Source organism: Tachysurus fulvidraco, chromosome 5 (genome assembly GCF_022655615.1).
Source record: "Tachysurus fulvidraco isolate hzauxx_2018 chromosome 5, HZAU_PFXX_2.0, whole genome shotgun sequence".
Taxonomy (NCBI): domain Eukaryota; kingdom Metazoa; phylum Chordata; class Actinopteri; order Siluriformes; family Bagridae; genus Tachysurus; species Tachysurus fulvidraco.
In genome coordinates, this window is record NC_062522.1 from 26707648 (window position 1) to 26727347 (window position 19700).

General features: G+C 38.3%; 1 protein-coding gene across 2 annotated transcripts in view; it reads right to left on the minus strand.

Moving 5' to 3' along the window:
- Positions 1 to 4068: 4068 nt before the first annotated feature.
- iqca1 (IQ motif containing with AAA domain 1) overlaps positions 4069 to 19700 on the minus strand; it is a 43800-nt gene continuing 28168 nt past the window's right edge. The window contains exons 12-19 of one of the 2 annotated variants that reach the window (XM_047813106.1): positions 17695 to 17762; positions 15102 to 15184; positions 13922 to 14029; positions 10387 to 10586; positions 8376 to 8462; positions 7937 to 8114; positions 6398 to 6636; positions 4069 to 4647 (exon numbers count right to left, since the gene is read on the minus strand). In XM_047813106.1, the coding sequence (XP_047669062.1) occupies positions 4498 to 4647; positions 6398 to 6636; positions 7937 to 8114; positions 8376 to 8462; positions 10387 to 10586; positions 13922 to 14029; positions 15102 to 15184; positions 17695 to 17762 (1113 nt within the window). In that variant the 3' untranslated portion in view covers positions 4069 to 4497. Of the gene's footprint in view, positions 4648 to 6397; positions 6637 to 7936; positions 8115 to 8375; positions 8463 to 10386; positions 10587 to 13921; positions 14030 to 15101; positions 15185 to 17694; positions 17766 to 19700 lie in introns of both variants that reach the window. The other variant, XM_047813105.1, reaches the window with a different exon arrangement.

Consider the following 19700-nt stretch of genomic DNA (forward strand, 5'->3'; position numbering starts at 1 on the left):
ACTTTGGTGGAACTCCATGTAAAACCCTATCTAGAAAACATTTCAAAAGACAAGATCACACAACCTGTTGCTTTCATCTGATTTAACTTTAATGATGAGCGCTTGTCCTGCAAGGACTCCTGGGTTGGACTGGCTAGAGGGGAACCCATGCAAAAATAAGAGCTATGTGGATAATCACTTGCACTTCTGGTTTTCAGGGGCCATAAAATGTACTTATTGGGTTGTCCCTACTCTGCCCTAATTGTCAGCGCTGGCCTGTGATTTCCCAGATTTCCCTGCTGGAGTGGCTGACCTGGGCACAGTGGCTGGTAATTAGGTGGTGGGGCAGCGTTGTAATTGAGAAGGAGCACACCTGGCCTTTAATGAACAGCTCACCTGGTTCAAGTGTCCCAGCATGTACACAACTCTACCTGTCCTCTTCACTCTCACTGTAGACACTTAAAGTGAGCTTTTCAAAGGAGCTATAAAGGTGTATAACAGGTTTGCACTCCTTCCCACATAACTTCTCTAAGGGGTGGTAGTTATTGCAAGTGGCATCTCTGTAAACAAGCTGCTGTTTATCAACTTGTCTTACCATTGATTCTGAATTTTAGTCCAATAAATTTATCTATTTCACTTTACACACCCAGTTCTTCTTTACAGTAGTTGTACTGTTACTGTTGGGTTACTGACTTTGTGCACAGTGTTACCAGGATAGGATCCCGATGATGATGATGGTGTGACTGGTGACTTTGTGACTGGTGAGTAGTGTTTTTCTAGCACTAAATATTTTAATCTTTGTACTTACTGCAGCCATCTTCCTGTTCAGTTGTTTCATTGTACAAAAAATTTCAGAAACATGGACAGGAAGAAAACTGTTTATAGAAGTTATAGACCTGAGTATTGTCTTTAGCTTCCACTGGAGGTTATTTGTAGCTTATGAATTTAACTAAACTGACATTCTTTTAGTTAGATTTCCACATTAGCCACAGAATGAGCAAATCTGCACTATATGTATTACTTATATTCTAAATTTGCAAGCTATTCATTATAAGTTGTATATAAGTTTCAGCTATGAGTCATGTTGTTGTAATGAATGATGTCTCCCTCTCACTCAATCACTTTCAGAAACCACTTCTTGTCAGGGTTACGACGGATCTCTGGAACACTGGGCATGAAGTGGGAATGTACCATTGACAGGACAACAGCTTAATGAATGATGGAGCCTTACATTTGATCTTGTTGACAAGTCACTAATGATGCAACTTTGATATTCAGCTATGATTAAGAAAACATTTTCAACACTTGGCTTATTAGATTAGATTCAATGATGCCCTGTGGAAGAGAACATACAATGGAGATAAAAAATGTAAAAAACTGAACCAAGACAATCAAAAGATACAGCGTTTTACACCCCAATTATAGTTATAATTAGTGAAAAGTGAAAAACAATCAGAAAATATTTTAGGGAGAGAGAAAAATAATAATTACAATAACCTAGTTACATAATAGCCTATTATATAGCCTACTAATAATAAAGCACATATTTTACTTTACTAAACTAGTAAAGAACATAATGTTTTTACTACATAACGTTTTGAGCATCCATGCACAGCTCCAGATTTTTAGTTCGATTCAGTTTAGTTGTATTTATTTTTTTTTTCACAAATCACAAAATCCTACAATTTGAACAGGGGCTTGTAGACTTTTTGAATCCACTGTACATGAGAACACACACAAACAACAGGTTTGAGAAACACTCTTAGTCTTTAAACCCTTGCATCCCAGGACTGGATTCTGGTAAGTACATTTGAATAAATGAATCAATGTAAACATGCTTTTCAAACCTTAATGACCCTAATGACTGCTGTGTTATAAATATTATAAACGTATGCTAAACTTTCTGTTCAGGTTGCCTGCAGGCTCAAGCCCCTTGCTGTTCAGTGATATGAGATTCTTCCAGCTGTGTAGAGGAGTTTGTTAAATACCAGAATCTGATTAATCACATTTAATTTTATGTGCTACAAAACTCAGGCTAATTAACAAATAATTAGCAAATGATAGAGAATTTCTAGAAATCATGCTTATTAGCATAACATTAATTGCTTTGTTTTATAATACCCAGCTGGCTAATTGTTCAGTAATTGAAGCATTCAAAATGACACCTATGGAAAATAGGATGTGGCATTGCACAGCAGAGCAGAGGTCATGGACTGTTGTAACATGTTTATAACATCTGAGCAGCTTGTGTTCTCCACACAATCAGACATAGTCAGCTATGACAGGTCCTGTTCCCAGGGACCTCCTGCCAAAAGCTCACTTTTACGATCTCCATTAAGTGAGAGAAACGTTTTAATTGGGTATGTCTCGCTCTTCACCCTAAGGGTCAGTTGTAAGGCCAGAGCCTTACAAGGTTTGGTAAGGTCACATGACAGAGAGGAGTGTGAGGATCTGGATGCATCACCATAAACAGTTGTGACTAGCTGCAGGAAAAACTGTGCTGCAAGAAAGGCACTGACCCTGAAGCCTTAGACAACAAACTCACTGAGACATGAAGGTTCAAAACCTCCTTGTAACGATGTTCTTTGTTTTAGCACTGCATCATGCTCTCGATGAAAAGATGCACGTGACTAATCCAATTAGAATAATGTTTAATTAGAATCACTCCTGAAGGGAAGATGCAGGGTTATGAAATTACCTATGAGAACAGCGAGCAGTCAAAAGGGGCAGATTAATTAAAAACGAAGTGTCGAAATGAGCCGAAAAATTCATTCTTATGACTGAGTAATGTCAGCAACAGATACAGCCGCTGTGCACTGGACTGCATGCTTCATTACTGAAAGGTACACAATAGATGGCCTTTATAAATGAGTGCACTTTAGCAGATGTACTTTAACATTTGAATTAGAAAAGAGGTAAAAAAAAAAATCTCACTTATCATAGCTTGATACTTAGCTTCAGGGCTTTCAGGATGAGAACACACACATCCACACACACCCTCCTGAATAATTCAATTAGATGTGAGTCGAAGCTGGAAGGAGCACAGAGTCTTGAGTGTGTTTGTCATGCTCTATAAACCCACCTGGCACCGAGCACAGGGGAAGCGGGTAACATGGAAGGATCGAGAGATGCATACGATAAAAGACTGAGAGAAGAGAAATGGGTTTAATATGAGAACATTCGTACAATATCTAGTCTGGAACTCCATTAGACAGAGGAGAACAGTGGAAAAGAGTAGGAAGAGGAAGTGGGTCAGCTGCTTGGTGGAACAGACTGGCACGTGCACATCGGGCACAGAATGATCCTGTCAGTTGGGCCGAGACGATGCAGCGCAGTCATGCTGGCACCCACGGGCATGGCGGCCCATTACACAGGCTAATTATCAGCTCCATCGCCGAGGAGCTAAATGACACTGCTCAGGAGAGACACTGCCACAACACAACACATATCTTTAATATGATTCATTTCTCCGTCATTATTTTCAGCTGGCAAGAAGCTGCAATGCAAATGTAATGAAATTAAGCACTGCTGATTCTTTTAATCCATCTTTAAACAATCAAATCCCAAGACCATAATCTAGAGGGTCTTCAGGGTGCCGGCAATATTACGTGTGCACAATATCAATACCACATGAACTAAATACTGCAGCGGTGTATCAAACATATGACCCACAGGCCAGGACTAACCTGAAAAGGTACTAATCCGGCACACCTAATGAATTTATAATCTGTGTCCTAAATTAAAATTGTCTTGTGGATTGTAATTAAATTAAAACTTTTTCATAAAAGGGTGAGATGGGACAAAATAGAGCAATAAATTTAGAGCCATAAAATCAGCTACTGGGAAAATGTGCTAATGATAAGCAGTTTTCTTTAACAAGCTACAAATCTATATATTTAAGTCCATTTCGATTCCATGCTGTAACATTACAATATGCAGAAAATGTAAATTTAAAGAAAAAGGTAAATAAACTTCTTACTTTCCTATTTGTTTATCTATTTTTTATTCTAATAAAAAAATCTTTCAGATAAAGACACATACAGTAAATGTACACAGAAGAGAAGTTAATTGTCACAAAGCTGATTTCTTTAAAGATTTTATTTATTTATTTATTGCTCTTTTGACATTGGATTAGCAAACTAAAAACTAGCTTCTCTATTAATGATTACTGAATACTTTGTGTATTTGTGATGTCGAATTAAAATATTTGTTAATGCTACAAGCTAGGGAAGTAAATGAAAAACAATATCTTGGATGCTGTAATGCAGTAGAAAGAATGATGAGAAAGCCTGCTGCTGCTCTCCAGTGGCCAGAAGAGGAAATGCAGTTTCAAGTTTTTGTTCAAGTGTCTTCAGGTTTTACATGAAAGCATGACATATAATTTATACAATATAAATAAAAACAATAATACAATTAAAGCTGTGCTAGGAAAGAAACTAAAGACATTGAATTAAACTGAACAGTTCTGATATTCTGAACAGAAAATCACTACAAGCTTTCGTTAAAACAGAGAAACCTTCACTTCTTTTTCTTTTTCCTCTTCATCTCTGCTGCTGTTTTTATGCCTTTTCCATGTGTCTTCTTTCCTTTTTTCAGCTCTGCTGCTTCTTGATATGCCTTTCCTGCTCGGGCTCGTTTCTTGCCCATTGGAGTCTTGCTGTACCAAATCTGCCAGGAGACAACACAACAACAACAACACATTTATTTATTTATTTATTTATTTATTTATTTATTTATTTATTTATTTATTTATTTATTTAATTGTTTGTTTGTTTGTTTGTTTGTCTGGAGAATAGTGGATTAAATCTAATCTAATACAACTCTATACCAGAATATCTGATAGGAACATAAAAACAGTGGTGTGATGCCTCTTTAACAGCACAAAGTTTCTATAACATCAGTGTGTGCACATATCAATGTGTTTTATTACTGGTAAAATAATTTTTTTTTATTATAAGCAGATCATAATTATATCCATTTTTTGTTGCATTTTCCCCTTGATTTTCTTCTTAATATTCTCATGGCTTATTGTCACGAACCAATCAGCTCTCCTCTATCACACCACATTACTTGCCAAAGCTAGTGCCAAAGCTGCTGCTATATAAGATTTAACTGTTTAGCCTTGGCTATGTATAAACACTAACTGTTTAGCCATGGTGTGTGTGCCCTGCGATGGGTTGGCACTCCGTCCTGCCTTGATGCCCGATGACGCCTGAGATAGGCACAGGCTCCCTGTGACCCGAGAAGTTCGGATAAGCGGTAGAAAATGAGTGAGAGTGTTTAGCTATGGCTATGTATAAACACTAACTGTTTAGCCTTGGCTAGGTGTAAACACTAACTGTTTAGCCTTGGCTATAAACACTAACTGTTTAGCCTTGGCCAGGTATAAACACTAACTGTTTAGCTTTGGCTAGGTATGAACACTTACTGTGTAGCCTTGGCTAGGTATAAACACTAACTGTTTAGCATTGACTATAAACACTAACTGTTTAGCCTTGGCTAGGTATGAACACTTACTGTGTAGCCTTGGCTAGGTATGAACACTTACTGTGTAGCCTTGGCTAGGTATAAACACTAACTGTTTAGCATTGGCTATAAACACTAACTGCTTAGCCATGGCTATGTATAAACACTAACTGTTTAGCCTTGGCTAGGTGTAAACACTAACTGTTTAGCCTTGGCTAGGTATAAACACTGACTGTTTAGCCTTGGCTAGGTATGAACACTTACTGTGTAGCCTTGGCTAGGTGTAAACACTAACTGTGTAGCCTTGGCTAGGTATAAACACTTACTGTTTAGCCTTGGCTATAAACACTAACTGTTTAGCCTTGGCCAGGTATAAACACTAACTGTGTAGCCTTGGCTAGGTATAAACACCAACTGTGTAGCCTTGGCTAGGTATAAACACTAACTGTGTAGCCTTGGCTATAAACACTAACTGTTTAGCCTTGGCTAGGTATAAACACTAACTGTGTAGCCTTGGCTAGGTATAAACACCAACTGTGTAGCCTTGGCTAGGTATAAACACTAACTGTGTAGCCTTGGCTAGGTATAAACACTAACTGTGTAGCCTTGGCTAGGTATAAACACCAACGGTGTAGCTTTGGCTAGGTATAAACACCAACTGTGTAGCTTTGGCTAGGTATAAACACCAACTGTGTAGCTTTGGCTAGGTATAAACACTAACTGTGTAGCCTTGGTTAGGTATAAACACCAACTGTGTAGCTTTGGCTAGGTATAAACACTAACTGTGTAGCCTTGGTTAGGTATAAACACCAACTGTGTAGCTTTGGCTAGGTATGAAAACTAGCAGCATCATGTCATAAATCAAATTATAGTGTCTTATTTTATATAGTTGATGGTTTCATAACTTAAAAAAAAGATTTGTCTCAGACACATCACGCTGCTTGTCTCCAACCTTAAAAGCCTCTTCCTCCTCTTTGTAGATGGGGTCATGTCTGGCAAGAGGAGGGATAAACTCCAGAGCAGTGAGAGCTTTCTTAGTTTGCCGACTGAGACGTTGGGAAGTCAGGACACTCTGTACAGCCTGTAGGATGTGACCCTGAGTGTAGCCGTCTGTGACTTTGGCCAAAGAGCTGAGGTCCAGAGAAGGGCTGAGCTGAACACCTCGCACCCTGAGGAGCTCTTTCCAGAGATCTACACAAACACACACACACACACACACACACACACACACACACACACACACACACACACACACACACACACACACACACACACACACACACAGAGACACCACCACATTCTAGTTAAACAGCCACAGGGAATCAACTAAACCCTAATATACAGTTCACTATTATTACTGATGATTATGACTGTTGCTTTTTCATACAGCAATTCCGCACCGGTCACTTTAATAGGAGTATCTATACACTTGATGATTCACACAAGCCAATCAGCCAATCATACAGCAGCAGATAATGTTACAAAACCATCAGAATGTGGACAAATTCTGATCTTTGTCAATTTAAATGTGGTATGCTTGCTGCCAGATGAACTGGTTCCAGTATTTCTGAAACTGCTAATCTGTTGGGATTTTCAAGCACAACAGTCAGAGTGGGTCAGAAGAAAGAGGTCAGAGGTCAGTAGAATGGCCAGACTGGCTCAAGCTGACAAAAACATGCTGAGCAGAAAAGCAGAATGCACAACATGGACCATTGGCTTTAACGTCTGACAGATGATGATGGGTTTCCTTTTGATTCTGGTTCCTCTCAAGGGTTCTTTATATCTTTCAGGGATTTAGCCATTAGGGATAAATAATAATAAATAATAATAAATTGTATTTATATTTCTGTAAAGCTGCTTTGAGACAAGGTCAAAAGTGCTTGAAAAGTGCATGAAAATGTTCTTATTTTTAGTTAAAAAATCCAGTAAATACAGTATAAGTGAACACATATTGAAAACATATACAAAGAGTCAACAAGATAAAAATATAAAATCAGATTAGCAGTAACTTTGGAAAAGGAAAAATACACTTTCTTGCTTGGTCCATTTGCAGAAAAATATAATGCATACAATGCATACAAATCAGGTTCAAAATATGTTTATGATTTAAACAGGAGTAATTAAATTTCTTTGTGGCATATAGATTTTAAAAAATTATGTGTTTTTAAAACAGATACAATAGATAAGAAGCACTACTCGACTGCTACCAGCATCTCTTATACAGCAAAACTCTTTTCTGTTCTGGCATTAAGCTGGTGGAGTGAACTTCCCCTAGATGTCTGAACAGCTGAGTCACGGTTAGGCTGTCAGGTTGATGGTATCCTAAGTCTGTAACCAGTGAAGTAGTGTTAATGTATTCCTTGATGGAAACTTCAAAGAACCTTTATACATCGCTCTGGATAAAGGGTGTCACACACACACACACACACACACACACACACACACACACACACACACACACACACACACAGGGTAATATACCCACACTTACTCAGTCTTGAAGCATAGTCTGGTCTGGGAATCAGGATAATCTTTTTGTAAACTTTACACAATGCTTTGAGATCTGCGTCAAAAGGTCTGCGAGACGTTCCGACCAGCAGCACACGATCCTCCACTTTAATGGACTTTACCACTTTTGCCAGGTCTTTCTTCAGTCTTTTGGGTTCCAGCTTTTGGTTCAGCAGTAAGGTTTAAACAGAGAAGCAGATGGAGAATCTGGGTAATATATCATTCCAGCCACAAGAGAGCAGTATAGGTTAATGATGTCAGTCAATTTGGCAAATCTTGAGTGTTGACATGACTCCATAATGGATTATAGAAGTTATTTCACATCAGAGGAACACCTGTTATCTTTTTTTTCAGCTATTGTGTGCATGAATGTCTCTGCGGGTGTTTGTGATCTGAAAATACAGCCCAGTTGGCAGACATACCTCTTTCTCTGGTTTTGGGACTTTTTTGTAGAATGTTTTCTCAGCGTCTCCAATCCAAATGACAGAGGGCTGCAGCTGGCGAGCCACCTGGCAAAACATGACAGTAAACATGCAGAATCTCAGCAAACCAGACACCCGGTGCAGAGACAACAGCGACTGTAATCATCAGTGTTCTCACAAACACGGTCGATCTATTCGGACACTAAAACATAGCAAAAACATTGTCGATTAACCAAGTCCATAGATGGCTTGTGTTTTTACTCTGTGTGTGTGTGTGTGTGTGTGTGTGTGTGTGTGTGTACAGATGCATCTGGGAGATAAGGCCTAAGTAGAGAGTCTAGCAGCAGATAGGAAGGTGGTCCATTTGTTTCTTAATGGCAGAGTAAGCAGGAAGTTGTGATAGGACACTATTCTTCACCCAACATGCACTTAGAAAGGTGTTGAAAGAAATGTGTGCAAACAGGTCCTTAATGCGGTTTATCTGCAAACCCAGCTGAACTCCACCTGAGCTGCTCCACAAAGCTTGTCTTTCCTCCTTCTCCTTCTCAGCACAACTCAGTAACCCTTCATAAAAAACTACACTCTTAAAGATCTTTATACACTGCACAGTTTGTGAAGGGCAGAAAAAGGCAACATGGGGACAAATTCTCTCAGCTTTCATTTCCTCATTAAAAACCCACATCTGTTTATGTTTATATTTTTGGGGAAATGTCAAACTTGAGGATGTCAAGTACTGAACGTTTGTGGCTTCTGTGACACAGTAAGCAACCTGTTTGGATGTGCGTGCCGTGGTGGGGCTTGGAGGCGGAACAGCAAACAGAGCAAGAGAAGCCTGACCTTTCATCTCACTATAACTTTGAGTTGTTTGGTCAAAAGTGCTTGAGTATTTTGCAATCAACGAGGAAAAAAAATAAAAACACATGTTTCTAAGTCACTAGAGGAACTATCTGTAGTTAACTTGTCAAACACAATCACCTAACATTGATAGATTGCACATACATTATAACTCATGTACTGTATGTATACACACTGTATATTCTTTAATGATTACACCATATGTAAAAGTAAAGCAATGTGCAAAAAAAGCTTCTTATCTCTGAGGCACCATTTGTACTGAATAAAAGTGACTTTGGTGGCAATTGTTAGAAATAAAATGTCATGAGGTGAAATTCAAACACTGCCTAATTCTCAGATTTGATTGATCAGATGGTGTTGATTAATTTGAAACAATAGCAGCTCTGACAATAGTGTAGACTGTCATACAAATCAGACATTTATATTAAAGCTCATTCTCTACATATATTATCTATAGTTTCTATAGCAAATGCTCATTCAGCAGGACTTCATAAACTAAGAATGATAATAAGGAGAAAAAATTTAGAAAAAAATCAGATTTATCAATAAAAAATATATCAGATGATCTAGTGAAGCTTTCTGTGAAGAGACCTTTATTTGACTTTTATAGAATAAGTTGCCAGTGTCAGCACTTTGTACAGTATGAGAGTTAAAGCTGTGTTCCTGTAGGTTTAAACTTAACTGCTATAACATTAGTGATAACAAGAACTTACTTGTTTCATAGAAATCACATAACATTAAAAATGACTATAAAAGTTCTTTAATTGATACAAAATGCTAATCTATGACAAATTGCTGTAGAGGAAATGGCTAAAAGGAATAAACACATGATGGTCATGAATCACAACACCATGTCATCATGTCATCATTGTGTCTTTTTCCTAACTTAAACATTCGTACACATCATATAAAATGATTATGCACCATTTAAAAATTAGCCTTAAAAACAAACAAACAAACAAACAAACAAACAAGTAAGAACAGTACAGGGAAGCTTTATCTGTAGTGGTTCTGTGTATTATTATTAATATGTAGTACATGTGCCTGTTTTTTAAATGTACATATTTATTTGATTTTAATTGAATTCATTATAGAATGTCTGATGTTGGAGACTTTCTATCATGCAGAAGAAGAAGAAACAGCAGCCCTTCCTCACCTTCATGACCATATGCAGGAGGTACTGGAGGCCACTCCTGCCTGGGTATTTGCCTGTCAGGTTGGCAGGGGAGAGATTGAACAGATTTGCCCCCGTCTCTGTGCAAAGGGCATGAAGCAGCATCCTTTTACCCACGCCTGATGGACCAGCTAGCAGCACAGAGCGGATTAGAGGTCCTCTCTCATGTACAAACTGTGAGCCTGAAAGCAGCACCACAGCATAGACATTTCTACCATGAGATTATCAGGAACTGTTCATGATCACAAATACACTAATTGTGTTGTGTATATACTGTATATTATATTATGGCTCTATTCTTTTATATATTTGCATTTCTTTCTCTTTGCTGCTGTAACAGAGAAATTTCCCCATTGTGGGACGAATAAAGGTAAGTAGGTAATAAAGGTAATAAATCTTATCTTATCTTATCTTATCTTATCTTATCTTATCTTATCTTATCTTATCTTATCTTATCTATATAGTAGTATATATTAGAATAGTCAGATTATAGTAGTGACCCACATTAGCATGTTTCATTGACACACATGCAATAATAATAATAATAATAATAATAATAATAATAATAATAATAATAATAACAACAACAACAACAGAAACAACAACAACAACAACAGCAGCAACAACAACAACAACAACAACAACAACAACAACAATAATAATAATAATAATAATAACTGCTTAAAACTTATATATATATATATATATATATATATATATATATATATATATATATATATATATATATATATATATATATATATATAAAAACCCAATCCCTGTCATGTTCATAGTCCAACTGTCAGTGTCTGTAGGTGTTTTGATTTTGCCTTTAATTTGTACTTTAACTTAAAGTTTGATAGCTTGGGAAGTACAATGATCTATAATAAAAGAACAATAGTTTAATGGGTCTCTGGGGTGAAATTGAAGGAAATCACGGTTAAATATTCTGAATGGGTCCAGGAAGTGGTGTGTAGGTGAGTGATACACACACAAACATCTGGCTACACGTATATACATCCATCCAGGCTGTTGTGAATGCAATAAGTGCAGGGCAATCACACGGCTCCCTCCAAATCCTTCCCAATAGCCCAATCCAGAGCAGACCTACAACACAGGTCTTTTATTATGGTGAGTGGGTTTGTTTTGCTGGACCAACTAGCATGGATTTTTTAATGTTTAAAAATATTTAAATATTTTCATTGAAAAATAAGTACTAATTTATACAGATCGTTTATACATCTTTTTAACAGTTATTTTATAATTACTATTCTCACTTTGACTACAGCTTTCCTACATTACCCACAATGCTTGTGGACAGTAGCACTAGTGGGAAACTAAAGAGACCAGTGCAGCAATGCTTTAGTCTGTTAGTCTGTCTGTACAAATTGTTCAGGTTTCAGAGCACACACTAACACCACTGACCTCAAACAACGCTATAATGTTTATCAATGAAGTAGAGGAATCGACTTTCTGCCATAAGTCATCTAGCGTCATTGTATTACAGCAGCTCTGACTCCAACATTAACTGTTTCCATTACATTGGAATTTTTTTTATGAATATGAAATGAATGTCCATAGAAAACAGTGAATGAGGAAAACACTAAATCCTTCACACCATCATGTGTACACTCATGTTTGAGAATTTTCCTATTTTTCCTCCTACTTAAACACTATTATGCCTGCAATAGCAGTGAATCTCTGTGATGTCAGCAAAACACACTCCTTACTTAAAACCCCTAAATTGAATGTTCTTCAGGGAAGAATTTATGTTTAACACCAACCAGTCCTGGGCTGGAAATAAATAACATCTGGCTGTTAATCCTCTTCTAAACAGTTCAGTTTATTCTCAAACAACTTTCATTTAGTTGCTTTGAAAATCGCAGAGTTGCACAAGATGACATTTAATGATAATTCTCTTTCAATAAAATTGAGCTTTCCTGGTTAGCTAGAGGTTCAGGGTGTTTACTGTAATTATTACCATGACTGAAAAAACCTCACCTGAGGCCTGTGCAGCAGGGGGCGATATAAACAGCTAATTCTCCACAGCATGAGACGTGAGTGTTTGCATGTACTGGGTGTACTTACTTCCCTATACTCAGAATTAGAAAGCAGTTATACACATATCGAAAAATCCAAAACCAAAACACAAAGTTGTGTGAAGTCATGGTGTACTGCTACACTTAGTATTCACTCTGATCCATTTCCACACAGCATAATCTAGTTTTGTTGATGGCATGGCAGATGTTTCCCCACCTCCTCTCTGTGTGGGAATGTCGTTGTAGGGATTGACAGACACAAATACAGCCGAGCAATTGAAACAAATGGAGTGTGCTCAGTGCAGCATCAGCGAGGAAGCCTAAACACTGGACTAATGGCAGAGTAAACCTGCCTTAGGGCTGCTTCTGAACAGGCCTCAATCCAAACAGTCTGCCAGCAGGGACAGTGATCATAAACATATGCTAAATTACCGAGCTCTGATTTGCTTCTCTGTGGAAGACACCATGGACAGACTTATCACAGGAGAATGGCGCCAAAAAGCCTCCATTTGCTACCATTTGTTCACTTCTGCATCAAATTTTTATATGTTTTTGGAAACCTGTGTCACAACTCTGATCTAATAAGATTATTAGAAATATCAGTCTCCAAACCTTACTGAATTTTCTTCTCATCTTTCTCTCTTTCATTTTTTTCAATGCTTATAGAGTCTCTATCCCTCCTGCTTTCTTTCTCCCCTGGCACAGAGGTGATGAAAGACCTTAGGGGTCTCCATCACTCTCCCTTGCTGAGTCCTGATCACAGGCCACGAGCCCTCCTGTGTGTGATTATTTTTAAACCGCTGACTGATCTCTCATTGTTTTAGTGCCGTAGAGGCTGTTTATCTGGTAACACAGTGCTATCTGGGACTCTGGGCTGCTGAGCGTTGTTAGGGGTTATAGTGCACCAGGGCTCTAAACACGTGTACGGGTGTGAAAGTCTTCTGACGGGTTATTAAAACGGGGGGAAAGCGAAAAGAAAAGGACAGTGGGAGAGCAGAGGATGGTGTGATACCAGACACCGGTGTGCTCTCCTCTAATTGCTTGCTCACTGTAGAGAAAGTGACAAAAGAGGCCGGACTGCACAATAATCCACAATAGGGTCAGATACAGTTCAGAAGGGCATGCTCTGTATGACACACAACACACATGCACACAAAGCTTTAACAGTAATGCTCCTGAAAAATTCATGGGAGCCACTCTAGTTCCCAGGGTGTTCATTAGACCATTTTTTGACACACAATAGATCCAATCCATCATCTTGTTTCAGACCGAAGTTGTGCAAAACAAAACCTCTTTGTGATCTGAAATGAGTTTTATTTTGTCCTTATACTTTTGCTTCCACATGATCCCATGTTTGACTGCATATTTACTCCTATTATCAGGTAGGTATTATCAGGCTCATGTAGACTTCTGGTGAGGATTATGGAAAGCAGAGCATCCTGGGATAGAGTGAGTAGACATGGGAAACACTTACTCACCCAGAGGCAGCACGCCGTACAGAGCAATGAGCTGTCTGACGTCTGAAAGGGATGGCATGGGCTCAATGTCTGCCTGCCTGAGGCTTGTACCCAGGTAACTGTATTCCCCTGGAGAGACAGATACAATTTACACAAGCAGGATTAAAACCAAAGCACTTGGAGCATATAAAACCATGATGTAAGTCAGTGACTAATATTAAAAGTCTGGTTATGGTACGTCACTGCAGTTTGTGGATGGAATATTACAGTTATGAGCAACTGCACTCACCTGGACAGAGAAACAGATATATAAAAAGAGACACAGAGAGGGCATTGATTCATGTTTTCCTTATAACATCAAGATTTCCAGATAAATGAGTATCTCTGGCTGTTTGCCCTCATTACATCGTGTTGCTGTGGCAGCAATGCTTACTCAACCAAACAACATCAAAATGGGATATTTAACATGTCAGAACTGCTGTGGTTTCTACGTACAGAACCACACCCAGGACTGGAAAAGGTTTAAACATGAAGCGAAACTTTATGAACTTCACTGTAAAGGCACATTTGCTTATGTTCACTGTCTGTATACGCCCAGTTAATAAGCCGGCCGAAAGCATCTGGAACTGCATTACACATGAATACATGTACAGTGGTGAAGTTAAAAATGCCTCACATGATTTCTGAATTTTTTTTGACTTCTATAAATATATTTCTCTGACCTGAAAGAGGCCATGCATATGAGCCTGTGACAGCACGTAATCGAGACCAACTGAGGAAGCAGCAAACGAGATTATCTCTCCTGGTAACTTCTGTTTTTACTTTACTGGGTATTGTATCAATGATGCACATGGAAATTCTTCACTCATCCCTCCCATTGAGGAAGAGAAACACACGTACACAAACAGATTATGAATCAGTCTGTGGCTGTGACAGTATATGTCACTGTGAGCCAAGTGCTATTGATCTATCTTACTGGGGCCTGAGTTACAGATGCAAGAGTTTTGAGATGTGGGCAAAGGTTTAGCATTGAGCAAAAACGACCTTATGGTATTAAGTACACACTTGGCTAACTATAGCCATATTGGACAGTGAACACACTTCAAAAGGAATGCAGGCTTGAACCCTTTCCAGAAAAGATTTAACATGTATCACATATGAACTGGCAAGAGAGTCATGAGTGTATGTGACTGTTTAATACCGAGGTAATCACATAATTTTACGGTCATCGGCTGAATCAGGATGCCTTCCAGAACGAGCTCCTCATATAGTGATTCAATAGTCCTACGGAGACAGGGAGGGAGAGAGAGATGGAAAAATGGAAAACAAGAGCAAAGGAGATGTTAAGTACGAGGAAGATGAATCACTCAAAATGCATCTGAAATATTATCCATTACGTCATTACACAGCCCTCCCATTATAGACTCATGCCACATTTTACTACATCTGAAGCTATTTCTCGCTCTTCAGCGTCACAGTCCTTTTACTGCTAAATCTTCCAGGATTTAAATGGACATTTTTACAGACAGTAACCTGACAGAATTCCAGGTTAAGTCTAAAAAATAGGCTGAGGGCAAATGAGAAGTAACTGAGCCAAGATCCTCTGGGTAGCATTGTATAAATTATAGCCAGGGATGAAAGGAAGATACAAAAAAGAAGCAGACACATCATACAGAGCCATGAGATAAATCAGAGAATCAAGTTTAACCCTTAATAAGACTGTTCTTCACACATGCTCCACAACATATACACTGTATGACCAGACGTTTGTGGACACCTGATAGTCAGAAACATATGTGGTTCCTCTCATAACGGTTACCACACAGTTTAAAGCACGTGATTGTACTGAGTGTATTTGAATATTATAGCATTACAGTCTCTCTTTACTGGAATTAAGGGGACCAAACATGTTCCTGCATGACAAAGGCCTGTGCACAAAGCTCCATGAAGATACGGTGTGCCAAGGGTGGAGTGGAAGATCTTGAGTGCCCTGACCTCAATCCCACCGAACACCTTTAGGCAAACTGGAATACTGCTGATTGCACCCTACACTTCCTCACCTCACAACAGTGCCTGAACTCACTAATGCTCTTTTGGCTGAATGGCCAATTCCCCACAAAAAATGCTTGTGAAAATCTCCCAGAAGTATTCTAACTGCCATTATAACAGCAACAACTGGAATGAGATGTTGTAAAAAGAACATATGGGTTTAATGGGTTATGGATTATAATATTCACACTCACACACACACACACACACACACACACACACACACACACACACACACACACACACACACACACACACACACACACACACACACACACACACACACACACACACACGGGCAGTAGTGGCCTAGTGGTTAGAGAGTCTGACTCGTAACCCGAAGGCTGAATCCCCCCCAACTGCTCCCCGGGTGCCGCAGCATAAATGGCTGCCCACTGCTCCAGGTGTGTTCACGGTGTGTGTGTTCACTGCTGTGTGTGTGCACTTTGGATGGGTTAAATGCAGAGAACGAATTCTGAGTATGGGTCACCGTACTTAGCCGTATATCACTTCACTTCACACACGCACACACACACAGTATCTGTATTTAGAAGTGTGCATGGAGATTAAGATCACATAAGTGTGAGATATTATAGTGATACTTAATAATTGTGTGAGTAAGTGTGCATTTTTCTGTGAAAAATTTTATAATCAACAAAATATAATATAATATAATATATTTTTTATCTATCATCACTGGCTCCAGTAGCCTGAACTAATCACTGTTTTACTGAGTGCAAAAATAAAACCATATTTCTACCATATTTCTAGACAAACTGGCCCAGGATTCACAAGAGAAATCTGCTTTTATTTACAGAGCTGTCTCTCCATATAGCCCACAGGGACCACACGCTGTATACACTGATATATCTCTGCTAGATCTCTAAAAATAATCTTTACATTAATATTAAAAATAGTAACTTGTACATGCATTGCAAATGTTTTTCCTTATTTAAAAAAATCTTCCCAGAAAATCATACAAATGAAATACAGGTTCAAGGACCCCAGTTTGACTCGCAGCAGCACTGCAGATTGATGTTCATGCGCATATGGTGAATTTTTCTGATCTTTCCAGAATTTGAAAAATCCCAGAAAATAAAGTAGAGCTAATCTTGTATTACTATGTGTCTACACATAGTTAAGTGATGGTTAAGAAGAAAGGGTGTCACAGGGGATCAGTCTGTGTGTTAAGAGTCTGACAGATTAAAAATGTATTGAAAATGTGTAAAATCTGATGTAATACAGTTAAAATGATTTGCACAATGGACATTGTCTCAAAGCAGCTTTACAGAAATGTATACTAAATTTACAACAAAATTTATATTTATCTCTAATGAGCAAACCAGAGGCAATAGAGGAAAACTTCCTTAGATGATATGAGGAAAAAACCTTGAGGAGATCCAGATTCAAAAGGGAACCCATCCTCTTCTGGGTGTATGATTATAAAAAATGTCCTTTCTCACTGTATATAGTCAAGTGGTGGTGTTGTTTCTTAGCATATAAAAATGCTAGAGATAATAAAAAAGTGTAAGATGCTTAACTGTAGGAGATTTAAAAGTTCACTGTTGGAGCAATTTAAAAGCCTGACCACATAAAACACTAAAACTTGATTCATGTCTCAAAACAACCCACAATCACATCCTTGAGTGGGCTTTTTAATAGACATTTAAAATACATAATCCCTTGTAAAATCCAATTGCTCATGTTTACATATATATATTTAAAAGTTCGGCTTTATTACCAACCTGTCTGCTGTAAAATCTTTCTCTTTCTTCTTTTTCTTCTTTCCACTCTTTTTTGCTTTCTTCTTCTTCTTCTAAATTGAGAAACAGCAGATATAAACATGTCAGACGAGGGCAATGACAGTCAATCAGCTATCAATTCATAATATAGTCGGATCGTTTGAAGCCGCTGTTTTGGCTTAAATCTGTCAGTGTGCTGGCTGGTAAATATGCTCGAACCAAGAACACGACTGCGATGTTGCAAACCAATGTTTGCAAAAATGACACTTGACAAAACATCTGGCCCATGGAGAGCAATGCACTCGTGCAAATGCTTATAAACACAGTTTCAAAGTTTTCCTAATAGGAGCCCATGGACCAGAAATGACTCTGTTTGTTTATCGCCCTGATTAGTGATGCACTGAATACGCCTGAATGCGGTCACTGGAACACTGGAACCCTGGGTTAGAAGGAATTTCCCTGTAATATTTGCTGATTGTGTGACACATCATGTGATTTTGGTGCATCTCACTGCACTGTATTACCTACACTGCCTGTACTTCAGGGTGGTTAAAAGCGTAATTATAGCTTTCTTTTTAAGAATGAAAATGTGAAACTCCCTGATTTTAAATTCTTATTGTCAGGCAATCAGCTAGAATTCTTAAATCTTTTTAAATGACAGTAATTAAGTGTCTGATGGCACACTAAAGTCTAAATGACATTTACATTTATGGCATTTGGCAGACACCCTTATCCAGTGCAGCGTACAAAGGTGCTTTTTTGTCTCTATTACTGAATACATTAACACTGGTTCACTAGGTTACAGACTCACTGCTTAATTAGGTGTTCATTCCAGTATATCTGCACATGCACTATATAATATACAGTATGTACATGGGTTGGCGCTTCTTTTGTGTATTGTCTTTTGTGTATTGTCTTTTGTGTAATGTCTTGTGTTGTTTTTATGCACTGTCTTTTGTCTTGCCCTGTTTGCACCAGGTTGCACAGATGCACTTTATGTGGCTGGGACTAACTCACTTAAGTCCATACTGTAGCTCTGCCCCTGTTCTATGTAGCACCATGGTCCTGGAGAAACGTTGGCTCATCCCACTATGTACTATGCTAAGCTAAGCTTCTTGACTTGACCTGAATTGACTTGAGAACATCAACCTAAAACTGTTAAAATAAGCTAGTTTAAGTTTATAAGGAAGAGGTTGGTCTTCACCTGTCATTTAAAGACAGCCAGTGATTCAGATGTTCAGACATTTAGGGGAAGTTCATTCCACCACCTCGTTGGCAGAACAGAAAAGCAGTCGAGTAGTGGGAGCAGTCGAGTAGTGCTGTAGATCTGATGGAGCGAGGTGCAGTGTGAGGAGTGATAAGAGCTTTGGGGTAAATTAGTTATATTTAATACTGTATGACTAATATGTACGCTTTAGTTATGCAATAAACCTTGAGTAGGCATTCTGTTCTAGGAAGATAACCACTCAATGATACGATACTACGGCTTCACTTTATTTGCCAGCGATAACATTTTATTAAAGAAGGACACACAGCATACTTTTTATCCATTTATTGTAAGTTGAATTACTGAATAATAAGCTGTTTTTGTAGTAGTTTAAAAAGATAGCAACCAAACATGGCAATTGCTAATCAGAAAAAAATGTACTCTTACAGCAACTTTGCTCTAAGAGCAAGCACCCTAACCTCTTAAATCAATTTAAAAATGAAAATAAAAAATAAAATATATAAATATATATGAGCAGTCAGAAAATTGTGCAATGCTTGCCATGTGGCTGCAGTGTGTGTCCATTCCAATAAGATATAAAAATATTGTGTATAACGTCAGCCAAGGACTGGCTTCTTATAACAGTATGTCCTCAGTGTCAGAGGAGAGTCAACACTGAATATAAACCCAAGCACAGAGTGCATTTCTCAAAAACAAAGAAATCACTTATGTCATCTTTTGGCCAGGAAAAAAAGGGAGGGAATCTCTATCACACACTTATAGAGATGTCAACACTATGTAG